Source organism: Hypomesus transpacificus, chromosome 10 (genome assembly GCF_021917145.1).
Source record: "Hypomesus transpacificus isolate Combined female chromosome 10, fHypTra1, whole genome shotgun sequence".
Lineage (NCBI taxonomy): Eukaryota > Metazoa > Chordata > Actinopteri > Osmeriformes > Osmeridae > Hypomesus > Hypomesus transpacificus.
The window spans coordinates 1,722,761-1,740,818 of NC_061069.1; the positions used below are offsets into that span (position 1 = coordinate 1,722,761).

The window sequence follows — 18,058 nt, forward strand, 5'->3', positions numbered from 1 at the left end:
TATAGGCCCCTCTCTATCAAGCTCGATCCTCGTTGTGTGGACTGACTCTTGGCAGGATCACCCTCATTGATATTTTAGACACAGTGGCACCTCTCCACACACATTCCTTCCTTGACTCCCATCAGCTCCATGGCTCAACTCCCCACTCGGTAAAGAAAAAAAGAAAGGACAGTTCAACAGCGGACAGGGACCGAACCCACTCCTCATTTCCCATGTTTTTTAAAACCTTCGACAGACATTCGGTTGGTCCCGGAAACATGCAGTGTTGCTACGATTCACTTGGCTTCACCTCACTGATCAGAGGTGATCAGTCATGCGCAACCGACCGAAACGAAGCAATATTCAGTTTGGTTCCGCACTAATGTTTAGTATCAGGCAGTCGAGTCTCATCTTCCCTCCCTATCTTTTACAAACTGGCTCTTTATAGCACATGCCCGCACAGTAACTGTGTCGCAAAACGCAACAATAAAATGCCACAGTGAGGCATGTCCGCCATCTTCTTAACTCACCATAGCTCGCATCAGCAGCATAAGACATGGAATTGAATATATGTCTGCTGTCAGGTCTTTACCTCCATCAATATCTACACACAGTCACTAGCGCAGCTGTGCCTGCAGATGAATGCGATGACAGCAAGGACTGGGTCCTATTCATTTATTTAATGGATGGATTAGATACAAGGAGAGTAGATAAATGTGTTGGGGAGGTTCCTTCCTTTGAGATATGGCCACGTAGATTATAAGAGATAACCGACACACTGCACATTTTTCATCGAATTTCATCAAGGTGCTTTTCGAGAGCTAACGGCCTCACTGCGTAGTGAGGTTTTGATCTGAGTCAGGTCTGAGTCGGCTCCATTAACCTAAGGCACTTCGGTGTGTCTGTGGAGAAGCACATATACGGAACAGTGCGGTGCTCTGTTGACACCCTGGTGCAACAACTCGTCCTGTATCCCATAAAGCACCCTTCATTTCCCAAAGCCTCACACCTCCTGTCTCCTGCTCTGAAAAACATCTTACCATTTGGTGGTAAGTGGAAGAATTCACCTTTCAATATAGTGGGTCTACACACACACACACTCACAGGGGCAACATTGTCTTGAACTAAGATGGTGTGCTTTGAATAGTCATTGGAGTGACAGGAGTCTACTTAAGGTGTTGTTCCACACTGCCCCCCTCTGTCCCCCTGGGGAGGTCCTGGGGTCATCAACAAATGCACAGCATCTCCCACACAGACAGGCACTGAGGGCCGGGGGCTAACAGCTATAATTACGTTACATAATCAACCAGTGTCAACTGGGTGGATTAATTCAAAACACTTTACATTTACCGTGGTACCTTTCTATAACCTATTTGCAATTACCCCAAGATATTTCAAAGTCATTTAGTTTATGCTAACATTTGCTTCCGAACTTCTGTGTTTGGTATTAATGTGCAATGCCATTAGCATGAACAAGTTTGAAGATGCTTGACAAAATGAAAATCAATTATCTCTCAATACTAGGTGTACTGGTAAGGTGAGATGCCAAATTGAAAGCAGTGTTTCCTGAGGGTTCTTTGGAAAGCCAGTGGATAGTGCTCACACAACATCCTTTTGTGCACACTATTTACCCCTGGATTGCTTCAGGCTAATGTCTCAATAATTTTCCCTCCTTTCTCAGGTCCTTCCCACAAAGGACTTAACTAATGATCCATGGACAAAATGAAGCATTTAAATTTATTCATTAATCATTCATCTCCAGCTCATTGAAAATGCTAAACTTCCACAAAATTAAGATTGAATATTGAAAAGTGATTGAGGGAGACAGCTTTCAGGGGGGCGCAGAAGAAAAATGACACAACAAAAAAGCAAAAAAAAGCAGAGGCCTTCAAGAGAGTGGAAGTGTCTCACTGGTGGGTATGGTCAGGGTGGTGGTACTGGAGGTGTACTAAGTGCTAGTTAAGGTCATGGGGTTCCACTAGTCCTAATTAGATCCTGGGATCTGGAGAAGCGTAGAATTTCTGTCAACACTGCCTGTAATTATTCTCTTTTCCAATTAATGGTGACATAGATTAATTATCTGATGAGGCAAAGCCAATTGCAATCATTCACCCAGCTAAAATTAGATCAGTCCTGACAGCAGCATGAAAGTCACCTGTTTCATTGTTATGGATCTGCTGCAAGTGAGATGGGGAGGGATAGTGGAGCGTGCTGGGGTAAGTAAGTTGTCTGGCACAGGTGAATGTCCAATTACACTGCTATCTGAACTGTAGGCATCTTCTTGTTCAATCCAACGGCACCGGCTTGTTTGTCCTCGGCGCCATCGTCGGAGGGAGTCGAGTCGTCTGTCAGCGAGCGCAGAAACGCGGAGATGCGGCGAATAGCATTTGACAACTCCTCCTGTTTGAATAAGGGGAGCAAATGGAATCAATGAATGGCGGGGCTAATTAAGAACACAGAGTGACGTGGTGGAGCTGGGAGAGGCGTCGCTGCTGTGGAGCCACAACAAGGATACCGAGGAGGCTAGCTCTCTGTCTGTGAGTCCCCCACCCCCCTGGCTAGCTCTCTGTCTGTGTCCCCCACCCCCCTCCCCACAGACGCTGTCCCCCAGCCCTGCCGCCTACTGTCGGAGTAACTTACCCTCCTGCTCTTATTGTGTGGAGGAGGACCAGGAGGCTCCTGGTGAACCATGTGTGGGTTCAGTGGCTCTCTGTTTTAAAAACCTCAGCATCCAGTTTTTCTAAACTGCCTGGCACTGTCAACCAGCTTGGGAATCTGAACCGGCCTAGCCATGCAGAAATTCTCTGACTAACAATTATATCAGAAACAGGATCTTGGATTACGGTCCCCGGGGGCCAGGGCAGTGGGCGTCTGCTCCAATCATTACCGGCCATTCAACAAGGCTGTGCACTGCTCTATGCTGTTAGCCATTGTCAATTATACCATCCCTGGTGTAAACTGGCAGAACACACACACGCACAAAAAAAAACGGAACTGCCAGTTCTGGCAGCAGTGTAACAGGATGACAGCACCCCTCTCACACTCCCTCTCCCCCCCTCCCCCCCCCACCCCCCCAACACCCCATAGGATTCCCTTCTCCCTCCCTCCTCCAACCCCTTGAAGCTACTTTCTGGTACAAAAAAAAAGAAGGTAACATTTGGCTCTGGTGCGCGCGTGCCTTGGTGGTGGAAGTGCTGAACTCAACCTGGCTTATGTTTTGGGCTCGTGAGGTTAAGTGGACACGATGGATTAGGATATCTCCCCCACACACACACACACACACACAGACATACGGACACTACTCTCCGGCTGGAGGTCTGCTGGACGTTTCATATCCATGTTATTCGTTTCTTTTGGCGCCAAAAAACGGTGTTCAGTTAAGGGGACAGGCTGTGGCCGATTTCCTCTAAGCATACAATGCTTAGTTAGTCCAGCACTGGGAGGGTGGCCATGTTGTCGGTGGATACCGGGAACACGGCACACTGCTGTGGAGGAGTCTGTGTTAAAGTGAGTGCTGCCCGCTCTGAGGGCCCCTGCGCTGGGCTGTGACGGGTGACGGCGCGCTGCGCTTCGATACACCAGCTCCTTTGTCCTTCACACTCTGCAGCTCCCTGATAGCTCCTCCCCCATCCGTGCCCCCCCCACCTCCCCACCTCCCTCCCTGCCTCCCAGCCTAGAGCTGCCGTCTGCCTGGGCCTCCTTGGGCTGGGCTGGGAGACATGGCTGCTGTCTGGACTGTATGGAGGAGACCTGTCAGAAAGTCCACGTCAGATATGGAAGGATTGTAATTGGTGGGGAGATCTCTTCATGTGGTATAAGCCACTGAGAGAGGTTCCTGAAATCATGTACGTTCCATTCAAATCGATCAGTGTTCGGGGAGAGAAGGGTTTACAAGTCTGGATCTGGGAGGTAATGGTGGTGCAGGTAGGGAACACCTGACAAGCGCGGCTGTCAGTCAGACAGACATGCAAGGCAAAAACGACTGTACCCCTCTGTACGAGAGAGAGAGAGAGAGAGAGAGAGAGATGCTGGGAAAAGAGGGGAAAAGTGCATTTCTACGGATGAACGCCACCTGCTTCTTGATCGGTGACACAGGACAGGACGTTTGGTAGAGATCCATCACTCTCCTCCCCTGTCCGCTCTGACCTCTTCTCACGTCTCGGCACAGATTAGGCAGCCATTATCCTGTAATTGAAGGTCTTCACTCCTCTTCATGCAACCTTGCAGAATATGCACCTTTTTTTGTGTTACTTTTTTCTGGGTGGTGGTGGGGGGTGGGGTGGGTTGGAGGAGGAGAGGGGGGTTGGGGAGGTAATTCTACCCACAATAGGGTGGTTGTACTGGGGATGTCTGCTGTGTTTGCCCCGGGCCCGCTCCCCACACAGGGCCTGACTCTGAAAGCACAGAGAGGCAGAGGTGACCTGTCCTATGGGAGAGAGCGCTGTCCTATGGGAGAGAGCGCTGTCCTATGGGAGAGAGAGCTGTCCTATGGGAGAGAGAGCTGTCCTATGGGAGAGAGCGCTGTCCTATGGGAGAGAGCGCTGTCCTATGGGAGAGAGAGCTGTCCTATGGGAGAGAGAGCTGTCCTATGGGAGAGAGAGCTGTACGGAGTAACCGGGATGGGGGAGGGGTGGCGGCGGAGGTCAGCCTCGGACGCTGGGTCACCGCATAGGCGCCCCACTGTGTACAACATCAATCAAGGCCCCCCCCATCCCTGTGACTCCTGCATGTACAGACATTGCTGGCAGGCTTAACTGTGGCTGGCTGCAGGTGATCCTGCTGCTTGTTCCACTGTGCCTAGTTTCATTCTGCTCTACCTGGGTTTCCTGACCTGGGGCACTGCACCAGCCAGACCACATTACAGCTCTGGACACACCTGCCATTCCCAAAAGTCACTGTAATACCTACTATAGTTTTCAAAATAACAATGCAATGCTCAAACTACCTATCAAGCTTGACATGGGAATGCAAATGAAGGATTGTGCATTAGAGCTGGAACGTATAGTGTGTGTCGTGTTGGTCTGTGCGTTCCCATAGTGGTAGTCATGTGACACGTACCTGGACACTTTTTATTTTGTGGTTGTTCTTGTTAGAGAGGACCTGGAAGTGAGCCAGTTCAGCCTGGCTGTGCAGGCTACGCTGTCTGAAGGATTTCACCACAGCTATGTGCATCCTATTCTGCAACAAAGAGAGCTGAGGAGAGAGAGCCAGAGCCAGAGAGAGAGAGAGAGAGAGAGAGAGAGAGAGAGAGAGAGAGAGAGAGAGAGAGAGAGAGACAGAGAGAGAGAGAGAGAGAGAGAGAGAGAGAGAGAGAGAGAGAGAGAGAGAGAGAGAGAGAGAGAGAGAGAGAGAGAGAGAGAGAGAGAGAAAAAGAGAGAAAAAGAGAGACAGAGAGAGAGAGACAGAGAGCCAGAGAGAGAGAAGGCAGAGAAAAAGGATTGGTAAGGCAAGAGAGGAAATTAATGGCAGTGTTCAAGAAGAATGATGGAGGGGAATAGAGAAAGCAGTCAATAGCCCATCCTGCAGTACACGGGCCTGACAGGAATTTCACAGTCTCTTGGTTTCTCTGCCCACTCGTGTGCACTCATCAGTATCCAGTCACATCTGGCTGCCAGAATGGGGGGTTAATTTTCTCTAAATGCTTCAGCAGTTTTGTTCTAGCCGAGGCAAACTCTGTGACTGCAAAGCTGATGAGTAAAATATTTCTACTTCACCCAGTTTAACTTTATACCAATCCCCTCAAGACATATTTTACACATACACACAGAGTCATGAACCCCCCACCGAAACCACAAATTATTCCTAGTCTCTTGGAAAGACATGCTGCTCGCTTTATTATTTGAACACAGTTTTAAGCAAAGGGGTTTCAATCCTGATAGATGCCATTGCCTTTTTTTTTTTGGTGTATTTTTTTTTTTTTCTCTCCCTAGCCATTTCTCCACTCTTCCTACAAAGCTTATCATTGCTTGGCAATGTGCTCTCTGGTGCATAAAAGAACGAAAGCGAATTAGCTCAGCCATCAACTGCAGAATGAAAGACAATAACAGGAATGCTGGCGCACCCTGTTAAAACCTGAGAGCTTGGGGCTTCCACAGAAACAAAACAATGCTTACAAGAGGAGACAACAGGACGCTGAGGTGAACCACGAACAACTGGATGAACCTGGAGAGAAGAGGGGGCAAAACTGCCCTTCAATAGCTTGGGATTGTTGCTGGGGGGGCGGGGGGGGGCAGCATACCAAGGTACAGCACGTTGATAATGCAGCAGACCTTTGTAAGCCTCCTTCCAAGGTGAGGGAAGTATTAGACGCTTCCAGGTCACCTGAGTACTGGGTTTCCATTGGCTCTCTCGGCTGTATGACCAACCATGCGGAAGTAGTCTCTCTGACATGAATGGAGTGTGATGCTTGTCATCATTCCTACCCACACTACCACACTCTGGGCTGTCAGACAACAGCAGGCTATGATCCTGCAACGTGGGATGATGTTGGCAGCCCGTCTCTCATCTGCCTTTCCCCCAAAGTTAACTCAGCTAGCAATTACGGTTAAAAAGCTTGTGACGTTGAAAGCAGAGAATGACAACGGAGGACTTGCACTGTAAACACAAAGACACCAGGAAACTGACTGAAACTTCTCGTGAAATGTCTCGACTACATCCAGAAAGGCACACAAGCTGATGAGATGAATCACTGTTAGGCGTGTAGACTCCTGAGAGATAATGTTAATTGTGGGGAAGTAATTGATATGAATTTGGATAGAGAGCGGGAACGATAGAAAGTGGCTGTTAAACATGTCTGGGGCTGAAACAAACAAAAAATGGCGGGGGCTGTAAAAGAAAATCAGGCTTTGATCATGACCGTGGCAAATCCTGTCCACAGGATTTTATTTTTGCATGCATTTCTCACTTGATAACATTCATGCAGTTAGATGAAGAATTTGCTCGAGCAAAGGTAGGCCCTATTAGTCATTTTTTGGAACAACTAATGTTTATTGCTTACTGCAGCGGCAACATGGTTATTAAGGTTTTGGAAATGGTTGTCATCCGCTATTCCCCAGAACAGCAAAGTTAAACTGTCGAAAAAGAACAAAGTATTCAAACGCTTTGGGTCAGGGTTCCTGTTGTTTCTTCTAGCTTCCCTAGACTTGTTAGGAATTTTACACTTTGCTCTCCCAGAACGTACTCTATCACCAAACTAAAGCAGCAACATCATTCCCTCAGAGCACCCTGAGACTGAAGACCAGTTGAAACTGGTGAACTTTGTCTTCATGTATTTGCATGCAGCTCAACCCTCCACTCCCGTGTGGCCAGTCTACATCAACATCGTATCACATCACATCCATCATCCTCCTACACGCCAGTTATCTCCTAATTATTAGATTGCTGCAGTAACCTCCTCATTGGGTGCCCAACCAAAACTCTACTAAAGTCACTGCCCGTGCCAAGAGCCCTTCCAACACCTGGTAAACACTAATAGCAAGTTCAGTGTTAAGTGTGGCCATAATGCTGCATTGATTTGAGTTCTGTCCTTGTCTTGTGTGCCCTGTGTTGACGCCCTAAGTCGTCCAGACTTTATGCATATTCCCACAACCAAAACATCCCCCAGATCCAAAGTTAAAGTCTCTTAAAGTTGGTCCTTACTCACAGTCGCACTGACGACCGTAAAGTTCAGCCTGCAATGTTTGAGAGGGAAACCCAGTTCAGTCATAACACAGTGGACGTGGTTACTGCGTCATATCTGGACAAGTGTTCACCTGTTTGTGGTCGTGAAAAGATCCCTGTGCCCGGTTCTTCTTGTCGAACACGCACACGGCCTCCTGCTTCTCCACCATCAGGACGCTCTGCAGCTCTCTGTACTCGGCGCCCAGCACCGCGTTCTCCTTCAGCGCCGTCTTTAAGGCGTCCTGGGAGCGCCCGGAAAAAAAGGGGGGTTATCATAGGACGTTGTTATGGTGCTCTGAGCATGGTGTGGCATGGCGGGCTTCACGGGTAGCTATGCAGAGTCGAGTGTTCAGTGACGGTTGATGTTGGAGGATGTGATGCGGATGTTGGTGTGTTCGGTTGATCTACCCAGCCAGCGTAAACGCTGAGTTGGCAGAGATGCTGTACGGTACATCAGATAGAGTGTGGTCAAAGGTATGGGTCAATGTCACTGCGTGGATTCTGCTGTGAGACTGTTAGCTCGGTAGACGAGTTTCAGACAGACAGATGGTTCACCTTAGGGGGGGGAAAGCGTGCTTGTAGAATGTTTTTTGTAATGCTTCAATTGATTTGTGTTTTTAAGTGACACATCTTTCAGTTTCCATCAAAACCCTTGTTACCTTTCATCATGGAAGCAGGTTTGATTTTCACGTCAATATTCCAAGCCTCCAAATAGTTGGGCTGGCATTTCTCAGAGATCTTACAAGTTCTGCACTGAGCACCCAAACTCCCCATTCATAAGATCCTAAGGTGCTACAGGCTTCCACCAGGAACAGTAGAACTGCTCCCATATCAGGTCTAGCTATGTCCCATTTACAAGTCCTCTTTTCTGAAGCATGATCAAGGTGATCTGCAGGGAGCAGCGTGCGGGTGCCCATGATGAGTTGGAATACGTGTGCGTGTTACAAACTAGGACACTGGGAACCGTGGAAGCTGGACACCCTATCCGGAAACCGAGTGAATAAATAACAGTAAGTGACTGTCTCCCTTGCCCGCACTGTTTTCATCTCGACGCTACTTGGACGGCGTCGGCCGGCGAATATCTCGACTGTACCTGCAGACATAATGAAGTGTGTCTCTGCAGTAAAACAGGACAGCACTAAAGTGATGAGTTTAACCCAGCAGAAAGAGGGGCTGTAAACATGACAAATGCCTGCTATTGATTTCAGGTTTAATTACTCCATGCAGCACTGACAAAGCCCATCTGAAGCTGTTGTGAAGTGTAAATGGAACAGATTCCACTTCATTGCCCAGGAGAAACTGATGGTGTAGGCAGTTTGGCTGTTTACTTTGTCCTCGGCGAACGTCAGGCCCGATCAAATGAACGAATGAGCGCACCGCGGATCTCGAAAGACATTTGGGTTGGAGCTGGAGATGACCACATCTCATCTCTGCTTCGGAATATATCGGAATGTTTGTAGGTCCTGACCACGGGAGCAAACAGGAACACTTGCTTGTGGATAAGTGCATGACTGAGGCCACAAGTAGGCCTATGCATAGACATGCTAGTGACTCCATGTAGTGTAGCCTAGTGCATTGGTTCCCAACCCGGGTCATCGGGACCCCCTGTCCTGCAAGTTTTAGATGTTTCCCTGCTCCAACACACCTGATTCAAATGAATGGGTCGTTATCTAGCTCTGCAGAAGCCTGTTAACGACCCATTCATTTGAATCAGGTGTGTTGGAACAGGGAAACATCTAAAACATGCAGGACAGGGGGTCCTGAGGACCCGGGTTGGGAACCACTGTGGGTAGACTCGTACACACACACACGCACACAGGAATAGACCTTTCAAGCCGTTAGTAATACTAATGAGCTCCACCTGACACCTAACATCTCAAGTCAACATCCGTCGTCGTGGTGACCTCCAGCGCCTCGCACTGATCATTGGAAGTCAGCATCTTTCTCCTGCGTAATCTTCTATCCGAATGTGTCCACCCATTACCGCGTACACGCTGTTCCGCGTCACGCACGCTGCTTCCCCGAACGCTTAGTGTGCTTATTATGCTATGCTAATGCGAACATTATGTGTGTTTTGTATTGAACTCAATGATCAAAGTAGCCAATTTCCTGAGAACCCAGCCCGCTCTAACCCTGATCTGTTCATTTGGTGTGGTGGGTGTATTGTTGTTTCCATTTTATTTTGTCAAGTGAAAAGGCTAAACCTCTTATTGCATGGCTGACTTTTATCTGGCTAATGGGAGTCGCGTCTATGAGGAAGACTTCCAATTCTTAAATTGTCTCACGCCAACAACTTCTTTAAAGTTGCTGCACCCGGATGCATGGCGGCTTAAGCTCCATTGCCTTTTCTTGTTTTGAACTAATGCATTCTTGATCACCGTTTAATGAAACTATATACCACATGGCGATTTCACATTAGATAAGCCATGTGAAACTCCCATCAGCCAAGAGACTCCGGCTGGGGCTTCTAATCCTGCAGATAAAAACCTTACAACAACTAGGGCTTTTCTATTAAAACAGAGCATCGGAATAACCTATCATGTTCAAACATCCAACCCCCCCATCCTTTTGATATGGATGAAAAAAAAGAAGAAATGTATTGTTTTCAGTTACTGGATGTTAACAACAGCTTTGAGCTGAAATCAGCACATAGGGCAGTGGGTAAGGGTGGACATGTAGCCTGCGTACAGTCATCTTGAAGCTTCACTGTCCATCACTGAGTGTGAGGTGTGAGTCCTCAACAGCTAGTTAGTCATTTATTGAAACGAGATAGAAACTACATCGACCAAGGCATGTAATTTTAATTGCTCAGGGATCTTTTGTCTAGCCGCGTTGTAAGATAAGGATTGTGACAAGCAATTCTACTGACACTAATCCACAAACAAGTACACACAATGAGCTAAGAGCTGTTCAAGACTTGCGTATGTGGAGAGCATACGCTTTAGATTTCCAGGGGTTGGAACACTCCCGGCGATGTTGTCGAAAAAGTCGTTTTTTTTGCATCTAATCTTGCTACTTTTTGTCATTTTAAGAAAACAGGGAAAGTGAAGGGAGTTGCAACGTACGCTGGCAGGAAGAGCATTGTGAACAGACAATGGAGCCGATATGGCCGTCAAGTTAAAGCACCAGTCAAGGGAACTGTCAAAACGTCAAAAGCGTGTTATCAAGTCTTACGGAAGAATATGGGTGAATCATTTAACTTAACGCACGTCTGCAGGGACGTATATAGCTACCAAGTATGGAGCCATTGTTCTTCGTGACACACGTACTGTCTTTCCACGTTTTGATTGGGATTATTAGGAGAGGCATTCAGCTGGAACGATCCCCTTACCTTGGTGTCCCTCATTTTCTGCTGTCTGATGGTGAGCAGTGCATTGTGGGCCTGCTCTGAGGCGTGCGTTCGCCGCTGGCAGGCCTCTGTGTCGGCCTGCAGCGTGCTCATGACCAACGTGGCCGTTTGCATTTTGAATTCCACAGCCTCCTGGACCGACCTGGAGAAGAACCACACACACACGACCATCACACGAGTCGCATCGGAGCGGCACGACCCACCCCAGCATTCAAAATCTAGCATCCAAATTTGACGTCTTCAAGAAATGGTGACAATGATCCTTCCACGCTCCAAGCCCAGAGTGAGTCATATATGCAGGCCTCCAAACCCTCTGGCGTCACGGTGTGGTCGTGGCACAGTGCTGTTGTTTCACAGGTCCTAGTCTGACTCTGGTGAAGGCTTCTTACTGTAGCTCGTCAATGACAGCAGGCATGGTTGCAGCCGTTTGGTCCATCTGATCGTTTGCTGCTCTGTACTCTTTGGATTTTTCGCTGAGCTCGTTTATCCTGCTCAGAGCGCGGTCGTATTTCTCTCTAAGTGCCCTGTGCTGTTTCTGTTGAAAAATAAGAAGAGGCTGTAGGCTTTATACACGATGCACATCGCAGGGCTTTTAAAGGCAGGGTAGGTCATGTTGTTGAGAAGCACTTTTTGACATTATTTGCTTTAATAAACTTCACGCCCTGATAAATCTAAAGGTTTGACAGTAAAATTTAATTGATCCGATATCTGTGGGCATCTCAGGACTGTAATAAACACGACCAATCATTATGGTCGGAATGGCACTACTGATTGGACGGCATTTGGGCCAAATGCAATGATTGGACTATTTGTCTGTCTATCTACCTACCTCCCATCAGTAGTCAGGTAGCGCGCTCACATGTTTCGGGGGAGTGGCTTTGAAGGGAGGGGGTGGGATATTATGGTTTGAATCCTTTCAAACTCAAGCTAAAATTGCTAGGTTCGCAAAACGTATCTACTCTGCCTTTAACATTAAGTATACGCCGACTTTAACTGTAGCACATTGTGCATAGCTCCCCATGTTGTACCTTGACATTTCTCAAGTGGTCTAGTTTCAGGTTTCTCTCAGCTTCCATTTTGTCTGATGTTCTTTTGTGTTCAGATCGAATCCCATTCCGTTTTTCCATCAAATTAGAAATTGTCTGAAAGACACACAGGTTCAAAATCAATGCACATGAACAAAACTTTGCGTTGGTGTTACTAACATACTGATTCTGGTTGTAGTGCAATGGAATGTTGTACGGATCTTTCCGATCTCTACACAGTTCTGTCACGTGACGTCAGACCTCTACACAGCTCTGTCACGTGACGTCAGATCTCTACACAGCTCTGTCACGAGGTCAGGTCTCTACACAGCTCTGTCACGTGACGTCAGACCTCTACACAGCTCTGTCACGAGGTCAGGTCTCTACACAGTTCTGTCACGTCACGTGACAGAACTGTGACGTCAGCTCCTCTACCTGGGACTTCTCCTCGTGGATCTTTCTCAGGTCCTCCATTTCTACCTCCAGGCGTCCAGTAGCAGACAAAGCTTCTTCAAACTCCTTCTTAAACTCTTGCTTGGCTACCTCCGTGGTGGACTGCTCCTGTTGCAATTGCGCTTTCACCGCTGAGAGTTGACTCTGAAAGCAGAATGACGTCCACAGATCACGCCATCTAGTCGCGCTCCCCGGCCCCACCCGAGGAACGGCCAAGGGTGGTAACCCCGAGACGAGCCTCCGACTTGGAGATATCCGACTCACCTTCAGAACGGCGAGGGCGTTCATCTCGCCCATCAGCTGTTTCTTCAGCTCTTCGATGGCCTTCTGTGAATAGGAAAACACATGGGTTAGCCAGCGGCCCTTCCTTCCTTCCCGCTACGGCCAGGCCCCTGAGTGTGGCGCTGGGGCTGACCCTGGTCCTCTGCTCCTCCCTGAAGGTGAGCTGCTCCTGGGTTTCCAGCCTGGTCTTGGTGTCGTCGTGCACGCCGGCCGTCAGGTTCAGCTCCTCCTTGGCCTCGTCTCGCTGCTCCTCGTTCAGGCTGATCTTCTCCAGGAAGCGCTTCCTTTCCTTGTGCAGCCGCTTGACGGCCTGCTTGCTGGCACGCGCGCACGCAGACACGCAAGCACAGGCACACGCACACACACACAAGCGGGCGCACAGACGAGCGTGCACACATGAGGACGGGCACACGCACACCGACATTCACATACAAGTTAAGGCATGCACACATACGCACAGAGACAAGCACACGCGCGCACACACACACACACGTTTCTATGTAGCTATAATACAGCTACTACAGTATAGGTTTTTATTTGTTGGCCTAAATGTTATTGGACAAGTGCATGTGTGTATTATGGGTTTTAATGTGTGTGTGGCCATGTCGTGGAGGATGTGGAGAACCTCTCTTCGATCTTCTTGGTGTAGTCCTGAATCTCCATGTCGAACTCTGCGTTCTGGTCGAGGAGAACCAGGAGGCCCTGGCGTTTCTTCCGGAACACCTCCTCCAGGAGAGAGATCTCTGCCTCACCGGCGAGTCTCTGGAGCGGTCCCGTGGAGTTACAATGAGGTTCATGAAGTTCAACAGACATCCGGAAGGTTTGAGATGCTGGTTTGTGCAGTGCGGGCCAGTGCATGCTCGCGCAACACAGAGTTCATCATTACTCACAGTGTCTTGGATATCTTTCAGCAGCTCTGCAATCTGCTCCTTGATTTCGTCTATTTTCCCGACTTCCTCGCCAATGATGATTTTCAGTTCCAAAACCTGTTATGTGAAATGTGTACAATATAAGCAATAAGGGCCGGGTTTCCCAGATTCGTTAAGAAGCTCTTAACGCTAAGAGCGTCTCAAGAACGTTCTAAGGGCGCTCTAGAACGCTCTTAGAATGTTCTTAAGAAGATCTTAGTGTTAAGAGATTCTTAACGAATCTGGGAAACCTGGCCAAGGATTGTTGTAAGCAGGACTTAACACAGTTGCCAGAAACAACCAGCGAGACCTAGAGTAGTGCATGGTGTACTTCTTGCAAACAATTACGCAAGACAGTGTTTTGGGCGGCATGCAGTATGCTAGTCCTCACCAGATCGGCACTGTCTGTCTCCTGCTGTTGGAGCAGGGGTATTCGTAGGGACAAGGCGACAGAGAGCTTCACGGTGAACGCCACCTTCTCCTCCATCTCCTCCACTTTACTGCGGTGCCCCTCCCAGTGGGCCTGCAACTGTTCCAGATCCTTCCTGGAGCGGGTCAACAGCAGCAGTTGTGAGTGCCCGAGTAGCGGGTTAGCTCGTATCTAGCTCGCGGGCGGCGGAGTACTCACAGGCGTTGGTGCAGCTGGCTCTGGATGTCCTTGAGAACACAGGCCATCTCCTCCCTGTGCTTCTGCGCCGCCTCTTGTTCCCTTCTCAGCTGCTCCTCAGTGCTCCTCAGCTCTTTGAATTGATGTGTGTATGACTCATAGGCCTACACAGAGGCAGATTGTTTGACTGATATTTTGGCATTTGTAACTACTTTTAGTGGAATGTTTTCCCACTGGTGGAACAATGCATAAGGAACATGTCATGTCTGCATGTGACAATGAACATTTGACGAGTGAGAGTTTGTCCAGAATAGAAAGTAAAGTTTAAAAAGGTCGTTCTAGAGTACACCGTCTACAGTATGATCATGAAAGCACAGAAAACCTTTAGAAGTTTAGATATAGACCTTACCTGTTGTTGGGCAGTATTGATTTGATTCATGATGTTCCTCTCAAACTCCAGCTTCTCCTTCACGAGCGGGCCGTGTTTCTTAATGAAGTCAATGTCGTCCAGCAGCCGCTGGTTTAACACCTGCGTGTGGCTCAGCTTGTCTTTCACGTGGGTCAGTCTGTCTCTTCCAAACCTCAGGTGCCACTGCAGCTCACAAATGTCTCGCGTGCAAGCCTCGTGCTCTGGAAGGAAGTGATGCTCAATGAAAAACCAGGCACCAAAGTCGTAAGGATATCAAAGAGTAACGAGATCATATGTTTCCTCTGATTCAGTTTGTGCCGCTGACCTTTCTGAACGGCCACAGGGAACTCCTGCTGTCTCCAGAGGCAGATGTAATCCATTTTCTTCCCCAAAGTTCTCCTCCTTTTCTTCTCCACCAGCAGAGCCTCCTCTGCATTATGGCGGTCGGCCTCCAAGCGCTCGATCAGGTACACCACCTCCACAAGCACGTCTGTTGTCTCCTTCCTCAACGAGGGCAATGGACCCCTCTCTGTGGAAACAGAGGATCAGCTTCTTCATATCTAGACTGAAATGACTGAAGGTGAGGTTGCTGTAAATCAATAGGACTTTCTGACAATGGTTCATGGTATGAGAGGACTTTATTGAGTGCCCAGATCATAGTAATCTTATGGAAGGTAACCAAAGGTATATATTAAAGTCACCTCTTGCGCTGAGTCCAATTCCCTCGATGTATAGCTCTGTCGATATGAGTGAGTCAGTGTCTGAGTCAGTAGAATGAAACCTGGTGAGGATGGATTGTATGTCAGATTGAATGAGAAATAATGCATCATTTGACGAAAATGGGAACATCCCACAGGTAAAACACTGCTGTCAAATGATTTTGTTTGAAAAAACGTACAAGTTTACCTAAGAGTTTTACTGTTTTGGTGCTTTTCGTGAGACATCTGGTGCTGAACATTTCCTGACTGGTAGGAGAGAAGACAACCAAACATTATGGGATATTTAATGTAGTTTGTATTTTATTTTTTTCAGAATATGATCATACTGTTTCAAGGTCACATCTGATATTGGCAGTGTACCTGTTGACACCAATCTTCCAGTTTTCTCTTCAGCTCCTGGATATGGCAAACAGCTTTGTTGACACATGGCGAGGGGGTGTTAACCAAAGCACAGCTGCGACGTCTACCAGGGCACCCTGCTTGAAGATCTCCCTGATCTTCAAAGATACCAGAAGTCACCAGCCGTAAAACAAAATTTAATTTTTATGTAGGCTTACATGAACCACGCTTGCTGTCAGGCTTGATAAAGAACCAAATATTAATACATGCCACCAAAACAATTTATAAACCGGTTTTGCATTTAGAACACCTACAAATAAAGTATGGTACCCCATGTTAGTGAATCAAATGTATGAAGTGTTTTAATGCAAAAATAACGCTTGTTTTCATGTAGGCCTATCCAGCCTACTCTGTAGGTAAACCTAATCCAAATGGTAAACGATGTTTCGAATAATTTGTGCACTTCCATAGCCTACTGAAAAAGAAGATTTAACTCCTTTGAGGGCTTTTTAATTTTCATTTCCAAAAGTAGAAACAGTGACTCGGTGGTTGAAGAGCGCCATCTGGCCGCAATCGAGATTACATTATTACTGTATCAGTTTTAACATTATTCAGGGAAAGGGCCTGCTGGTGAAGGGATATTTGCAATGTACAGTAGCCTAGTTGAATAGGTGGCTGCCTGAATGAGAAAATATGCCTGTCTGCATTGTGGACCTGACATTAAGCAGTTTAGCTTGTATTATCAATTGTCCTCATAGGCTATTCCGTTTTTTTTCTTTATTTTTAGAACAAAATACTTAATTTCAGTCCAACCTTGTAAATTAGGTCCTCCTTCCCTTGATGGGAACCTGAGAGGTTCAACTTCAGGCATTTTGTTGTTGCTGGATCCAGTCTTCACGGTCTAGGAATATGAAAATACATAGTTTACCTGCATAGTTCAAGAGCAGCATCACACTTTGAGTTTGTACCGGAAACATAATGTTGGGGTACTAGTAGTATATCAGTAGAAGGCTATAGCAAACATTTCGTTATGATAATCGGGTGCTGCTATCAACTTACTGTACTCGTCACCTTGAATTGAATAGGGACCACTTTCTCTAGAAAATGTTACATATTGATTTACTTTCTGGCAGCTAAAATTCATAACCCGCAAACAATTTATCCGGTAAAACGTTACTCAAAGTAACAAGTTTTTTGAAGGCGTTAAAATGTTACACAGGAGAATTCTTTTTCGTCTCGAAAGGCTGCCTAAACTACTCAGCATATCCTGAGGTTGCTTAGCAACAGGCAGGTTCCCAGTGAGCTGCATTCACGAGCAGTGAAGATTGGATGTGTGTTCATTGCACCGTTGCAAAATTAAATGATTATCCAAACGACTTTAACAAGTCTTGAATATATTGAGAACTCGGTACGATGTCAGATCCATGATAAAGTTATAGGCTGTTAATAAATATCAAGGATTAAGTTGTATACATTAAATAGTTAAATTACATTCAATTTAAGGCGCAATCAAATTTGATAGGCTTAATTAACATCAGTAATGCCGTAGTTACATATCTAAGTGATCATGGACAAAATGCAAGCCTTATTAATGTATAAAAGCAACCCAATTATTACCCTCCTCAGAAATACACAGAATATCTATAAAGTTTAAAACACATTCCAACACTTTAAGAGAAGCACTGACCAAAATGTTTCAGTAATAATATTACTTTTTGGGACGACAAAATATTTGGGAAAGATATACAAAGTGTATGTACACTGACGCAAGAGAGGAGATTCCGCATTACGTCATCGTTGAGGCCACATACTCAAGGCAAATGCTGGGCTGCGCTACTAGAAAATTTCCATCACAGCACCATTTGAAAAGGCACTCAGCAATAAAAGAATGGCCGTTCTAGGGAGGTAGCCAGGTAATTGATAAAATAAATAGGTATCCCACCGCTGGAGACGGCTTACATTTAATTTTTGGGATAAACTATGCTGTTGAAAGATGCTTCGAAATTCTGGTAAGTCTAGAACAAGTGTACTGCTCCCGCCAGTATCGGCGATGAAACGACCTTCTGATTCGGAAAGATACAACTTTAACCGAGAAAGAAAACATTAGACCTATTGCATGCTTATAGACAATGCAGGGTATTAGACCCTAAAAATACACTGTTAAAGCTTTTATAAAGAGTGACTGCTTGTCGTGACAGGTGATCCCATAGGCTACACACAGGTAATAGTAGCGTGCATAGGTGTCAATATCTGCCTGTTGCCTTCACAGCTCGTCTTCTCATGTCAATTTGTTGAGCGATCTTCTCCTTCGCCTATATTGTTCTTAGTC

At 46.9% G+C, this 18,058-nt stretch overlaps 1 protein-coding gene across 1 annotated transcript in view; it reads right to left on the bottom strand.

Annotated features, from left to right (window-relative positions):
* Positions 1–1,528: 1,528 nt before the first annotated feature.
* Positions 1,529–18,058, bottom strand: part of LOC124472800 (coiled-coil domain-containing protein 178) — a 46,583-nt gene continuing 30,053 nt past the window's right edge. The window contains exons 2-20 of the mRNA XM_047027859.1: positions 16,543–16,630; positions 15,751–15,887; positions 15,578–15,636; positions 15,373–15,452; positions 14,997–15,200; positions 14,672–14,892; positions 14,284–14,426; positions 14,047–14,200; positions 13,638–13,733; positions 13,373–13,509; positions 12,881–13,064; positions 12,730–12,792; positions 12,448–12,609; positions 12,016–12,129; positions 11,377–11,522; positions 10,970–11,129; positions 7,731–7,880; positions 5,038–5,172; positions 1,529–2,379 (exon numbers count right to left, since the gene is read on the bottom strand). Coding sequence (XP_046883815.1) covers positions 2,230–2,379; positions 5,038–5,172; positions 7,731–7,880; positions 10,970–11,129; positions 11,377–11,522; positions 12,016–12,129; positions 12,448–12,609; positions 12,730–12,792; positions 12,881–13,064; positions 13,373–13,509; positions 13,638–13,733; positions 14,047–14,200; positions 14,284–14,426; positions 14,672–14,892; positions 14,997–15,200; positions 15,373–15,452; positions 15,578–15,636; positions 15,751–15,887; positions 16,543–16,600 — 2,553 coding nt within the window. The 5' untranslated portion in view covers positions 16,601–16,630 and the 3' untranslated portion in view covers positions 1,529–2,229. The remainder of the gene's footprint in view (positions 2,380–5,037; positions 5,173–7,730; positions 7,881–10,969; positions 11,130–11,376; positions 11,523–12,015; positions 12,130–12,447; positions 12,610–12,729; positions 12,793–12,880; positions 13,065–13,372; positions 13,510–13,637; positions 13,734–14,046; positions 14,201–14,283; positions 14,427–14,671; positions 14,893–14,996; positions 15,201–15,372; positions 15,453–15,577; positions 15,637–15,750; positions 15,888–16,542; positions 16,631–18,058) is intronic.